Consider the following 14,162-nt stretch of genomic DNA (forward strand, 5'->3'; position numbering starts at 1 on the left):
CAGGGCTCCATGAGGCCCTGCCCGATGGCTGCACTCAGTGCTGTCACTGGTCACTTGACCACCAGACCCTTGTCTTAAAATGTGTGACCACTTCCATTGAACATGTGTTCCCCACAGTCCTCTTGGGGAAGTTACCTGATCAGGTGATCAGATTAGTGGTTGGGGGAAGCTTCATCAAGCAGGTGCCCCTAGAGCTGCCAGGGGGTGAGACAAGAGGCAGGAGTTCAGGGGTGGAGGTGGGAGAACTCCGAGCAAGTCTGGGGCATGGGGCATGGATGGAAGCACGGCACGTTCAGGGAAGGGGAGGGTGTGCCGTGGGGCCTCCAGACGTCCCAGGGACTTCCTGACTCAGGTCCCACAAGGGACAGGTTCTCTGGCTGTGCCCTCAGGACCCCAGGCCCCAGCCCCCTGGCTGCTGTTCCGGGGCTGGGAAGCTGGGAGAGCCAGCTCTATCCTGCCAGGGTTTAGCCAGGGCACCTGGGGCCCTGGCCAGCTTCTGCACACGCTGGGAGCAGCAGTGAGGCAACCAGCGAAGCAGGGCCAGGCCAGTGGAGGAAAAGATAGGAAGGAGGGCCTTACCGAACCTCGGCTAACTGTGCCTCCTTGCTTCACTCCCTACAGAGGAGAAGTACATCACTGTGCAGCCATACACCAGCCAAAGCAAGGATGAGATTGGCTTTGAGAAGGGCGTCACTGTGGAGGTGATCCGGAAAAATTTGGAGGGCTGGTGGTACATCAGGTAGGAGCCTCAGCGGAAGGAAGAGCGACCTCTGCCACACTGGCCCCAAGCAGCAGAGCTCAGTGCAGAGTGGCCATGGGCACTAGCCGGCAGGTAGATGCTGACAGCAGCTGTGCGCCTGCAGCCTGGACTTGGCTCTGCCTCAAGTCTGCTCGTCTGGCGGCTCCTCTCCCGGGACACGTAAAACAGAGCCAGGGCTGTGGCCAGCAGGGCCCAGGGGCCCCGGCTCAGCTTGCAGGCAGTGGTGCAATCCCTTACCCAGCATCTGCCAAGAGGGTCCAGCACATCTGAATTTGGTTTTCTGTGTCCGGCCTTGGCTGCTGGGCATGCTCTGTAGCTCAGGCCTCCTGAAGCGCTGGCATCCACAGGCCTTGTGGAGGTCCCGGCAGGCAGCCCCTGCTGCCCACAGCTCGACCCTGGGGCCCCAGATGCGGGCTCTCCCGGGCCGTTCTCTGCGGGCCTGGCTCATATGGCTGTAGGAGCCAAGGAGGACCGAGGCCTCTTCTGCCCCTCCCTCGTGCAGAGCCTAGTTACATTTCCAGCTGAGAAACCCATTTGGGAGTGTGGGAGGGGAGTGGGGAGATTTCTTGGCAGTCCCGGGAGCAAACAAGCCTATGGGCTCACCTCTCCCCTACCAGCCTGCCCTCCAGGCAGTCCCCTCTGCCCTGGGGTTCTGAGGCCAGCCGGCACCATCCCAGGGGGGCCTTGTTCGCAGTAAATGTTTTTGGGTGCTTTGGAAGCGGCTCAGCTGTAGTGATTCCACCCAGTTTCTGACAGTCCCACATCTGTGGGCAGGATGTATGCTCTGCGCTGGCTCCCACAGTGGGAACGGGATTGACCCAAGTGACCCAGGCACTCCGAGACAGTATCTCAGACCACAGCAGACTGTGGTGGTGGTAAGATGGGGCTGTGCTGACAGGTAGGGTGAAGGTCATTGGCCACATGGGCTTCGGCCTTAATATGACTCGTAAGACAGAGCTGCCCCTGCCCTTGGCCCCATGCACACCAGTCAGGAGGGCCAAGGTGTCTCTTTCTGCTCTGTTAGGTAAGACAGGCCTGTTGCCCAAAGCCACTGCCCTAAACTTTCACGTTCTCTAAGAAACTAGACCCAACCCCCAAAGCCAGCAACCACAAGTCTGCATGGGAAGGCCAGCAAGCATTCTGATGCCGGCTGGTGACCCAAACCACTTGCCTGGTTGTCGACAAGGCTGCAGGGTCTCTTTAGTTCCTGAAAATGACTCAAAGGTCATCTGAGCCGTCTTTTCTAGTCAACTCTTGTCCCCATGGCCTGACTCTTTAGCTAGTGGGGGCTTCCTCTGAAAAAACTTCCCTGAAAAGATTCCACCTTAAGGAGGCTGCCAGACACCCCCTGAAATATGCCCTTTCCCAGCATTCCGGGCTCTGTGTTGATCCTCATTTCCTGTCTTTCTTCTCCCCTCTCCCTTCACACACACATCCCCTCCCTCTCTCCCCATCCCTCCTTTTCCAGTTGGCTTCCCTCTGGAGTCATTCCGTGCTCCAGAGCTGGAAAGCAGATGTGAGTAGAGCTGGGCCCAGACGCACACAGCCGCTCCTGATTCCCCTGCATCTCTCTGCCCGAAATCTAATTTTATCCATGTAACACCAAAGGAATACAGCAGGGTTTGAAATGGGAGTACTCCAGGCAGTGAGCAGGGCTGACCGTCACTCCCATGAGACCCCGCTCCCCATCTCCCCACTGTTTTGATAGAAAAATACCTGCAAAAGCCGCAACAGTTCTACTTCATCTTTTCTCTGAGATGCACGAGCACCAAGTTCTGGGCCAGATGCTGCCAACAGCTAGCCTGTGACCCTCTGTTACTTGCTTTGCTTTTCTGAGCCTTGGTTCTTGGCTCCCATGTAAGATTAGGCATCTTTACGTCTTTTGGTTCCATCCACCCCTGAAATTTCTGTGCTTCTGTCTGCACCCATTACCTTGGGAAGCCAGGCTAGCCCCTTGGCTTCTGTCCATTTGTTAACTGGTGTCTGCCTTCCAACCCCCAAACAGGGGAGGGGGCCAGACAGGTGAGCTCAGGACAGCCTGCCTGTATGTTCCCGTGGTGTGAATATAAGAAGCCACCTCCCACCCAAGCTTTCCAGCATAGCTCAGACATGTTGATAGAATCTTTAGCTTTCACATTCCTTTTTTTCTCTCACCTAATGAACACCCAAGAACAGGGTCAGATTGGGGAGGGGGAGGGATGGTCAGACATCTGGCACAGAGGAGCCATTCCAAAGAGCCAGATGTATCGCAGGGAGCAGACAGGGACGCTGCAACCCAGACTCGAGGGCATTGGCCAGTGACTGCTAGACCAGGAAGTGAGCTGCACGAGGGCTTGGGTAGGAGCTCTCAACACCATGGGGGCAAAAGGAAAAGCTTGTTTTCAGAAGTCATCAAATCACCTCAAATTAAGTCAGCTCTATCATTTGTCATTTGCTCTTGTTTATGGGTTTTTATTTTATTTTCATTTTGTTTTGTTTCATGTTGGTTTTGTTTTGCCGTACCAAAGGTTTTCATTTTATCTAGTCATGTGCTTTTAGTCTTTTCATTTATGGTTTTGGTTTTCGGAATCCTATTTAGAAAGATTTTCTTAACTCCCAAGATTAAACAGACACAGCTTTTTTTTGAAACGTTACCTTTCACATCCATCTGTTTATGGACTTGTTCTGTGAACTTGATCCATCCACCACCCACACAGTAGCACCGATGCCTCACCTACCAGGTCACTCTTCTTTATGGACCTCTTTGTAGTTGCTCTTGATATGTTTACCTTTCTGGATAAATTTTTGCAGCTACTCTATCCCTACAGTTTGCAGAAGAGAAAAAAAAAATTGAGCTCCAGGGTAGGGACTTGCCAAAGGGCCAGAACTCAGGGCTCCTGCCTCCTCTTACCTGTGCTACTTCTTCACCTCTCTGATAACACTTCCCTTTGCTGGGGCCATCCAGCCAATTCACCACATCCATGCTTGCTCTTGTCTCTAGCGTTGTCCTCTCTGTTGTGAGGTAACAGGCCTATGTGAAGTCTACCTTTTGGGTACCTCAGAACCTGAGGAATCTTCTAATCCTGATGTCCCACATTTGGCTGACTTCGCAGTGAAGGAGAGCCCACACCAAGAGGATAAGACAGAGAAGAAGGAGACAGTGTGGTGTTCTAGGTGGCTTTCCACGTGCCCTCAGTTCTGCTCTCCCGAGTAGTGGGACTGCCAGGTGTCTTGGAGAACATGGGAGAGGCCAGGCCCGATGGAGCCTGGACTGTGAGGTCAGGCAAGCAGCAGTGCTTGGGTGATGCCATGTCCTGCTCCTCCCCACAGGTACCTGGGCAAAGAGGGCTGGGCACCAGCCTCCTACCTGAAGAAAGCCAAGGATGAGCTGCCGGCGCGCAAGAAGAATCTGGCAGGCCCTGTGGAGATCATCGGGAACATCATGGAGATCAGCAACCTGCTGAACAAGAAGACATCAGGGGATAAGGAGACTCCACCAGCAGAGGGCGAGAGCCCTGAGGCCCCCATCACCAAGAAGGAGATTAGCCTGCCCATCCTCTGCAATGCCTCCAATGGCAGCGCCCTGGGCGTCCCTGAGAGGAGCATCTCCAAGCTGGCCCAGGGCTCGCCAGCCGTGGCTAGGATTGCCCCACAGAGGGCCCAGATCAGTAAGAGCCTCCTTGACCCCTGGCATCCTCCCTGCACAGCTCTTTAGAAAGTGGTCACAGGGTGCAAGGAAAGCCAGAGGGGTGTGCGGGACCCCTGTATCATTTTCTTCCTGAGATCTAGACTGACCTGACCCTAGCATCACTCCTTGAACTTGTTGCCTGCTCGTCATGAGTAGACAAAGCAGTTCCTCACGACTGTTGCACTGAAGGTCAACTACAGGAGTATATGAGCCTGTGGCATTCCCTCCTTCCCTAGAAGAGAGCCAGAGGTGGTCGCTCTGTAGATCAGTGTGTCCTCCAGGCTGGGAAATACGAGCCCCCTGCGCAAGGGCGCTTTACAGAGTGACAGCCAACAGGACGTCTTTCCTGGCTTACCCTTCCTTCCGTGTTGCCTCTCACCACTTACTGGAAGCCTAAAAGACTTGGAAGGAATGGCTTTACCTCTCCCCAAGCAGTTTTAGAGGGCATTCTTAGAAACATCCGTCATCCTTACAGGAGAAACCCAGTTACCCAGATCCCCCCAAATCTGTCCTCCTCTGGCTCATGGCATCTTCGGTTCAAGGTTAGATTGTCCTATATTATGAGAAGCCAACTTCTGTTTAGGTCCAGCCATGCTTGAAATCTGGAGGAAAGCTGTTTCTTAGTTTAGTTCTGAACTTGGTTTTAAGCTCTGGTACTTGAAACATTTGGGCGAGCAGTCGGGAAGTGCTTTTTTGAGCACCCATTCTTGCCTGGCATTGTGCTAGCTTCTAGGGATTTGGTAGTGAGCAAAAAATAGACATGGTCTCTGCTCCTAACTTTGAAAATCTGACAGGATAGAGCTACTTACCCTGTCTCTTGAAAAATGCCTCTACGCCTCTACATTATGAAACATGCACATCATTTTAGAGGGCTCATGAATCCCCTGAAACACAGCCAAGGAATCTTAAAGGTCTTTGGTGCCTATAGGGACTGAGAGCATGGGTCTTCCAGAATGTGGGACCACACTAGGAACTTCCCAGGATCAGGAGGTGGCCATACCTAGGGAAGCAGAGTCCAGCACTGTTGCCCATGGCTGGCTGGGGTTTCTGAAGCCATGTTTCTTGTTCTAGGCTCCCCAAACCTAAGGACAAGGCCTCCACCTCGCAGAGAATCCAGCCTGGTATGTGTGCTGAAGTCTCCCTGTTTTCTTCTGGATCTGGGGGTGTACTATGGCAGCTGCTCCAGCTAATTGGCTGGCTCATTTCCATGCCTGTCAGTCCAGGGCTTTTCCAGGGTCCGGCTGGGCTTCCAGCTCTGTGGGGCCAGGGGCAGAGAGGAAAGCCTGGGGATCCCAGCCATTCTGGGGGCCTCGCTGGACAGTTTATATGCAAAAATGCACTGCACTCCAAAACTAAATCAATCCATCCCAGCCACTGCACTGGCAGACATAAACATTTAGACTGGCCAGCAAGTGTGTCCGGCCAGGGCACTGCCAGGGGCTGGAAATGGGGCAGCCATCCATGTGCGCCTGGAAGCCTTTCAGCTTCGCCTTCCTGGCTCTGGAGTATGCAGTGGCTGTGGTGGAGGCCAGAGCCCAGAAGGGCAGAGGGCAGGCAGGCAAGCATCTCGAGGGAGGGGTAAATAGCCAGGACTGGCATGTGCTGAAAACGAGGGGCTCAACTTGCTGGGATCCCTGGCTCCAGTAGCTGAGAGTCCTGGTGTCCAGGCCATCGGGGAAGCAGACATGCACTTGGTGTACTAGGCTTAGAGTAGCAGGGATGCTGGTGGCAGGCCAAGAGCCCCAGTACAGAGAACCATCCTCAGGGGCAGTGAGGTGCAGTGGAAAGAATGGGGCTTCGAGCCTGCCAGGCATGAATTCATATTCCACTAGTGACATTTAAGAAGAGCAAGACCCCAGGCAAGTCTGCTACCTTCCACAAGCCTTAATTTCCTTTTCTGTAAGATGGGGACAGTGGCAGCCATCTCCTAAAGCAGGAAGGATGAAGGGGGATGATGTGTGCAGGTTTCCGTTTCCTACGTCATCTGTGGCTGTCGGAGGGCCTGCCTGCCACGCTCGGTGGAGAAAGGTCTCTGGAGTCTCATTGGGTTTTCATAGCAAGGGTCACTGTGTTCCGTGACCTCTGCCCTGGAGAGGAAGCAGCAACAGCCCCTGGGCCTTCAGTAAGCAGGTTTTAAGGGTTAGATCCCTCAATACAACACCACAGCGACCCTGCCCAGAAGCCCCAGGAGAGCTCCTATGTCACTGTCCCCTCGAGTTTAACATGACTTAATGGTGAGTTCTCCTGTTCTCCCATCTCTCTCAGCCCCAGGCAGGGATTATGTTCAGGCAGACTTGATTTTGGCAAGAAGGGGGTCATTCCTTCCACACTGACCAAATGCGGGGCTGGCGGCGGCAGGGCTGCTGTTCCCAGCTAGACGCCGCTGGGTACCACCTGGCTGGGCTGGGGCCTGGGCCACATCTGCTCGCTCACACGCCTGCAGGGCCAGGCACCAGGGCAGGGAAAGTGCACTGAACCGTACCCAGTCCTTCCAAACCAGCTTCCTTCTGCCCTTTGCTCACTGTGACCCAAGGCAGCTGGGCTGTGATTGGCAGGATTAGAACATGCCGAGCCGTGGAGGATGTTCCAAGGAATAGGGTGGTGTTTTAGAAGTGGTCAGCTCTGGCTTCTATTTGTGGAGCTCTTCCTGTGTCCCTGGCTGGACCAGAAGTTATATAGCTCAGTAATCCTCTTCATGGCCCATTTTATAGATGAGGAAATTGAGACTCAGAGAGGTCACAGGCTTTGCCCAAGGCCACACAGCTGGTGAGCTGCTGAGCTAAGATTGGAGCCCACATGTATCCAGCTGCGAGGCAGAGGTCTTTTGAGGTCTTCCTGTTACACCACAGCTGCTTCCCTCTCCCTACCCGCCCCACCCCGCCCATACACACTCTTTTGTTTGTTTTGCGTTAACCCCTTTGTATGATACTGGCTCATACTAAAAGTAATGGGGTGGCACAAAATCCATTTTGACCAGAGTAAAAACCAGATGAAACTAGAGTGTCCTCGCCATAAGGGCAAGGGGCTTGTCATCTTGGCTCACTATTAAATGCCCGGTGTCTGGTACCCAGAAGATGCACGATAAATGTTTGTAAAGTAAATGAACAAGGCTCAGAAGTCTTGGCTGCAGTCAAATCCTCGGTGTCCTTGAATGTCATGGTGAGACATTGGTGTAACCCACCCAGGTTCTACCCTGCCCACAGAACAAAGGATCCCGCGTTCTATCCAGTGCTCGCCTGACCATTTGGCAGCATTGCGATGACCCACCAGGAGCTCTCCTGACCCGTCTCCACGCCCCCTCACACTCCTGCCCCCCTCCAAAGAGGGGCTGTGTTTCCTGGCCCTGCCTCTGCAGCCAGATGTCAGCCCTGTGGCCATTCACCTAGATTTAAGGCCGTGGCTCTCCTCCCACAGGGCGATTTGCACAGACTTCGTTACGACGACTTCTGCTTTTATTTTTCATTTTGGGACCTAGCTGTTGACGCATCTATAAACTGGACCTCCAGAGTTGTTGGGGTAGAAGTTACTGGTACTGACTGATCACTTTGATAGCTCAGAGGAGTTTCAAGTGAATCGTAGGTTATGAGTGGAGAGCCTGCTAGGGAGAACCGTCTGACGGGGGAGACAGCCCGAGCTTCAGGTGATGGATCCTTGCTGGACAGGCAGGCTGCCCTCCCGCTGATCAGGTGGGTTTTGCTCACTCAGCCCTTCCCTGCCGCAGGGGTTCCAGCTGCCGAAGCCGCCAGAGCCCCCTTCTGTCGAGGTGGAGTATTACACCATTGCTGAATTCCAGTCGTGCATCTCTGACGGGATCAGCTTTCGGGGTGGACAGAAGGCGGAGGTGAGCCTCGGGCCATGAAGCTGAGGGTTTTAAGTCATGCTGCTCAAAGACCTGCTGTGTTTCCCATTTATGCCTTGCAGGCAGCATTGCGGGGTGGGGGGAGGGGGGGGTGGCAGGCAGGCTGGCAAGCTACAAAAGCAAGACCCCCAGGGATAAAACTTTGCCTTAAGCCAGTCAGGACCAGAATCCAGGACTCCTGTCTCCAACCAGTGCTTCTCTCACAGCAGGTTCTAAAACATACTGGGGGTGGGGGTAGGGGTGGAGGGGCTGGTGATGGAGGTGCTTTGACATAGGGGGCTTCTGTGGTTGAGCACGTTTGAAGGGCAGTGAGTTAAACAAAATCCACCAGTTGTGTGGTTTTGATCGCAGAACTTCTCAGAGGCCGCGCTATAGGGATGTCCCTGCATCTCTAAGAGAGGACTAGAAGAGCAGCATTGCCCAGACCCATCCGCCCCTAGCACGCTCTGTCTCCCAGGAGTACCTGAGCTGCTGAGGTTCTGAAGAACTCGCATTAGCCAGTGCTGCTGTAGGGAGAATGTGGTCCACGCAGCTGAGGTACTAAGGACCTGGGTTCGGGCCACATCCACACCGCAGGGGCCCCTAGCCTTTGATAGAGTCACTTCTCTCCTCAGGCTTTATTTGTCTCAGCTCAGTGGGGTAACAGACCCTGTGGTGCTCCCTCCTAGCCTAGCATTTATGAAACTCTACTTTATGGCTATTGCCGGGGACAGAGAAGAGCTGTGACGAGGTCATTTCTCTGGAGTGGTTTTGTTTAGTAATGGAGTTAAATCCGATTAACACCAACAGAACCCTCAGAAGAGCCCTAGGGCAGTCTTCGCCTGTGGGGGAGGTGTCCCCAGTGTGAATGTTTTCAATCCCATGTCTTGGATTTGGAACTAAGTTTCCAAGAGAAATCATTCTGTCAGTGGTGCCTGGGTTTCCAGAAGAGCCTCTAAAGCTCCAAACCGTCATACCTTAGGATCTACCCAAGCTTAAATTTTAAGTATGGGGTGGGCTGGGTGAAGGAAGGAATTTAGAATCAAAGGAAGGAGAAAAATCTTTCCTCTTTGGTGGGGGCTGCAGAGGGCTGGTCTCAAGCAGAGCCTACCTTCGGCAGCCTCTATCTCTCTTCCTTCCCTGTCCCTCTTCCCCTGGTGCCAGTTTTTTCATTCTTCCCCACCCCTTCCCCAATACCTCCTCCAGGAGTGTCCCACAATCCCAAATTATCTTCCCTTTATGTCCCCCAATCCAAATACTGCAGCACACCCAGCACCACAATCCTAGCCTTTAGCCAATCTCAAATAGCAGTTAAGAAGCTCCTTGAACTAGTTTATACTAACATGGAAATGACTGACAGCCCCTCATCCTTCCCATAGGAAACCATTTTACCTGAAGAAATCCTTTCAGCCAGTGGATTTCATTGGGATCCCACATGCAGTGAAATGACCACAGGCAGTGGGGCCACCAGGGAGGTGTTCTGCAGGGAGGCTCTGATCTCAGGCCATACTTCCCAGTTCAACTCACCTGCATCTTCCCATTTTCTTCTGACCTAAGATACTTTTTTTTTTTTTTTGGTTCTTTTTTCCTTTTATTTAAAGCATTTAATTATTTATTTTATTCATTCATTCATTCGTTCATTTGTTTGACAGAGAGAGAGAGAAAAGGAGTACGGGAAGGGTAGAGGGAGAGGGATATTCAGACCCCGAACTGAACAGGGAGCCTGACATGATCTTGGGATCATGATCCAAGCTGCAGTCAGACACTTAACCTACTGAGCCAAGAAGGTTGACCTGAGATACTTTTTCTAGTGTTACTAATGGAAGACCTAGAAATACTGGGGATAGAATGAGAAGCAGTGGAAGAGCATTTTTTTATACATATGGATCCTTGGCCAGTTGGGTTCTGCCGGCACTGGAAGCAGTAGGTTTTCTAAATGCATAGCCTAGGGGGAGAAGCAAGGGTCTGTAGATGAGGCTGGCTTGACCAGAGTGCTGATGGAGATTTGGAGGACCAGGAGAGAGGGTCTTGGGGAGTAGTAGGAACCTGAGTTTGAATTCCAGCCCAGCACTTACTACCCTGGGCCACTTACTCAGTAACTCTCCTTGCTCATCTGTAAAATGGAGACCCTATGTCCTAGCCTGGCACATCGTAGGGTCCAGTGATCCTCCCAACTCACTGGCCTGCCCACCCTCTCCCCTAGGTCATCGATAAGAATTCAGGCGGTTGGTGGTATGTGCAGATCGGTGAGAAGGAGGGCTGGGCCCCTGCATCATACATCGATAAGCGCAAGAAGCCCAACCTGAGCCGCCGTACAAGCACACTGACTCGGCCCAAGGTACCCCCCCCAGCACCTCCTAGCAAGCCCAAGGAGACCGAGGAGGGGCCAGTGGGCTCCACAGAGAGCCAGGACTCCCCCCTGAAGCTCAAGTACGAGGAGCCTGAGTATGACATCCCCGCCTTTGGCTTCGACTCCGAGCCGGAGCTGAGTGAGGAGCCCACGGAAGACAGTGGCTCTGGAGACCGGCGGCCTGCCCAGAGCCACAAGCCCTCACCTGCCTCCTCGCTGCAGCGGGCCCGCTTTCGGGTGGGCGGCTCCTCGGAGGATGTGGCCCTGGAGGAGGAGACCATCTATGAGAACGAGGGCTTCCGGCCATGTGCAGAGGACACTCTGTCAGCCAGACGCTCCTCCCGGGACAGTGACTCCCCCGGAGGCTCCCCTCTCTCCCTTGCCCGGAAAAACTCCCCCAAATCAGGCTCCCCCAAATCGTCATCACTCCTGAAGCTCAAGGCAGAGAAGAACGCCCAGGCGGAACTGGGGAAGAACCACTCCTCGGCCTCCTTTTCCTCGTCCATCACCATCAATACCACCTGTTCCTCCTCCTCCTCCTCCTCTTCCTTATCCAAGAACAGTGGCGACCTGAAGCCCCGTTCTGCCTCGGACGCAGGCATCCGTGGCACCCCCACGGTCGGACCAAAAAGGGATGCCGACCTGAAGGCTGGGCCAACCTCATGTGCCCGGGCCAAGCCGTCAGTCCGGCCCAAGCCGTTCCTGAGCCGAGCAGAGTCCCAGAGCCAAGAGAGGATGGACATCAGCACTTTACGGCGCCAGTTGAGACCCACAGGCCAGCTCCGGGGTGGCCTCAAGGGCTCGAAGAGCGAGGATTCAGAGCTGCCCCCGCAGACAGGCTTCGAAGGCCCCGGCGAGGGCTCCCGAAGAGGCTCTGCGGACCTCATTACAACCCCAGCCGCCACACCCCCGTGTCCTGCCAAGAAGGGACGAGAAGGGCAGGCCACCTCCTACACGACGTGCAGCGCCTACCAGAAGGTCCAGGACTCGGAGATCAGCTTCCCCGCGGGCGTGGAGGTGCAGGTACTCGAGAAGCTGGGAAGCGGCTGGTGGTACGTGAGATTTGGGGAGCTGGAGGGCTGGGCCCCCTCCCACTATTTGGTGCTTGGTGAGGATGAGCAGCCCGACTCCTCTGGCAAAGAGCCAGACCCTGGAAGCGCCAAAAGCAAGCAGAATGAGGGCAAGTCAGACAGCCTGGAAAAGATCGAGAAGCGGGTCCAAGCGCTGAACACAGTCAACCAGAACAAGAGGGCCACGCCGCCCATCCCCTCCAAGCCCCCAGGGGGCTTCAGCAAGACCTCGGCAGCCGGGGCAGTGAAGATGAGGAACGGAGTTCGGCAGGTGGCAGTCAGGCCCCAGTCGGTGTTCGTATCCCCACCACCCAAGGACAACAACCTGTCCTGCGCCCTGCGGAGGAACGAGTCACTGACAGCCACCGATGGCCTCCGAGGCGTCCGCCGGAACTCCTCCTTCAGCACTGCGCGCTCCGCTGCCGCGGAGGCCAAGAGCCGCCTGGCCGAACGGGCTGCCAGCCAGGGGTCAGACCCACCTCTGCTGCCTGCCCAGCGCAACGGCATCCCCGTGTCCCCCGTGCGCCCCAAGCCCATCGAGAAGTCCCAGTTCATCCACAACAACCTCAAAGACGTGTATGTCTCCATTGCGGACTATGAGGGGGATGAGGAGACGGCAGGCTTCCAGGAAGGGGTGTCCATGGAGGTCCTGGAGAGGAACCCCAACGGCTGGTGGTACTGCCAAATCCTGGATGGGGCAAAGCCCTTCAAAGGCTGGGTGCCCTCCAACTACCTGGAGAAAAAGAACTAACGGTGGGGGGGCGCATGGGTCCTCCCGGCCTTGGTGTGGATGAGTGGTGAGGTGAAGACCAAGGGGAAAGGGAAACTGGGAGGGGGTGGGGGGCCAGGGGTAAGCCCTGCAGAATGCGTGACCTCAGAGATGCTCCCCTCCTCTGGGCTGCCTCCCAGCTGGCAGGTAAGGTCTGGCAGCGGCCCACACTGAGCAGGGAAGCGAACGGGCAGGGGAGCACCAGGTCTGAAGCGAGGCAGAAGTGAGGAAGCTAAGCCCCACGCGGGCACCTCGGTGACTTGGCTGATGGACCTGGCACCGTTTGGGACAGGCCCCGCGGGAAACTCCCAACTGTGCCTTGGCTGCAAATCTGGAAAAGATGTGATGGCGGGGGCCTCCCGTGCCCTGCCCCTACCCAGCCTGCTTTCTGTTGCTAGCACCTTGCCACCGGAGGTAGCGCCTGTATCACCCTAAACCTGTATTTGTGAATTGTGCTGGTTTCCTCCGGGACCGTCACCACCCACCCACCTCGGGTGGCTCTGGGGCTGGGAAGGCGTCTCCTGGGAGCTCAGCCTGCCCTGGGGCCAGGCCACAGTCAGTGTCTGTTGGGTGAAGGAAAAGCAGTTCTGCAGGTGCCAGAGAGGATCACCCTGCTTACCCGTCACCGTCCCTGGCCTTGAGGAGAGAGTCCGCGCGGCCTGGGGCATCCTGTCCGTGTTGGACCAGCAGCCCCAGAGTTTACAGAGAGGGTGGGCAAAGCCATCAGTCTCTTCACCATCTGCACAGACTTTATTTGGGGTGTTATTGGGTGGGCAGTTCTTTTACATGTTTTGAGAGAGGTTTATTGATTTGGGGCTTCTGTGTCAGCCCTTGGGTTTTGGTCTTATTTTAGGGGTTGTTTGGGGGCCGGAGGGCGGTCAGCCTCATGAGGGACAGGATAATGAGCAGATGGGGCTTTTCTGTTGTGCTCTCACGGGGAGGTTGGTGGTTTAGTTTGCGTTTCCCTTTCTCTCCCTCCACAAGCCGAAGTCCTTTCCTTTGGTTTCCACCGTTGCGGACAGTACCCGGGCTGAAGGCCCGGGTCCCAGACTTGGCAGAGCAGAGATGCCTCAGCGGGGGGCAGAACTGTCCCCAGGAGGGAGGAGGGGCTCGTCCAGGAGAAGAGGCAGCACTCAAGCTGCTGGGTGACCGCCGTTCTGCATATGTTCTCCCGCCCGGGCAGGAACTGGAGAAGCACCCAGCACCCCCACCGAGGGCCAAGGGGACCCCAGCTGGGCCAGTCACCACCAGCCACCCCCTGCCTACACCTGATGCCACAGGTACCCGGAAAGATGGAGGACCCCAGGCTGGGAGCTGCTCTGGCCTTCCCAGGGTACAGTGCCCCCGTGAAGAGAGGAGAGAATAAAGTCCCTGTCAACTTTGGTTGTGTCTTTCAATTGTTGACGTTTCAGAGGGGACCCTCTGGAAGCCTTGGCTTCCCCAAGGACTCCCCCTGTGCTGGGAGTGGAATTCCACACGTGCCTTGACTGTGGACAGATCGGGCTTCACAGCCACCAGCTCAGCTGCCAGAGGCCTGGACTAAGGGTTGGTGTTTTCTACAAAGGAGGAAAGGCCTTCCCTGTACCCCTGCCCCCCACCCAGGCAGTGTATGTTGCCTGAAGATCGGCTCGAGACCCTGTGTTCCATGCCTGATGCCCTACCCGCCCCCACATCCCCAAGGCCTCGCCTGGGCATCTCCCCGGCCCTC

The 14,162-nt window shown here is 55.4% G+C and overlaps 1 protein-coding gene across 5 annotated transcripts in view; it reads left to right on the forward strand.

The window, feature by feature from the left end:
* SH3PXD2A (SH3 and PX domains 2A) overlaps positions 1 to 13,837 on the forward strand; it is a 242,331-nt gene extending 228,494 nt beyond the window's left edge. For all 5 annotated transcript variants that reach the window (XM_041746521.1, XM_041746519.1, XM_041746520.1 and 2 more), the window contains 5 exons: positions 622 to 739; positions 4,070 to 4,407; positions 5,499 to 5,548; positions 8,149 to 8,268; positions 10,469 to 13,837. In XM_041746521.1, the coding sequence (XP_041602455.1) occupies positions 622 to 739; positions 4,070 to 4,407; positions 5,499 to 5,548; positions 8,149 to 8,268; positions 10,469 to 12,436 (2,594 nt within the window). In that variant the 3' untranslated portion in view covers positions 12,437 to 13,837. The remainder of the gene's footprint in view (positions 1 to 621; positions 740 to 4,069; positions 4,408 to 5,498; positions 5,549 to 8,148; positions 8,269 to 10,468) is intronic.
* The last annotated feature ends 325 nt before the right edge of the window (positions 13,838 to 14,162 follow it).

Source organism: Vulpes lagopus, chromosome 2 (genome assembly GCF_018345385.1).
Source record: "Vulpes lagopus strain Blue_001 chromosome 2, ASM1834538v1, whole genome shotgun sequence".
Lineage (NCBI taxonomy): Eukaryota > Metazoa > Chordata > Mammalia > Carnivora > Canidae > Vulpes > Vulpes lagopus.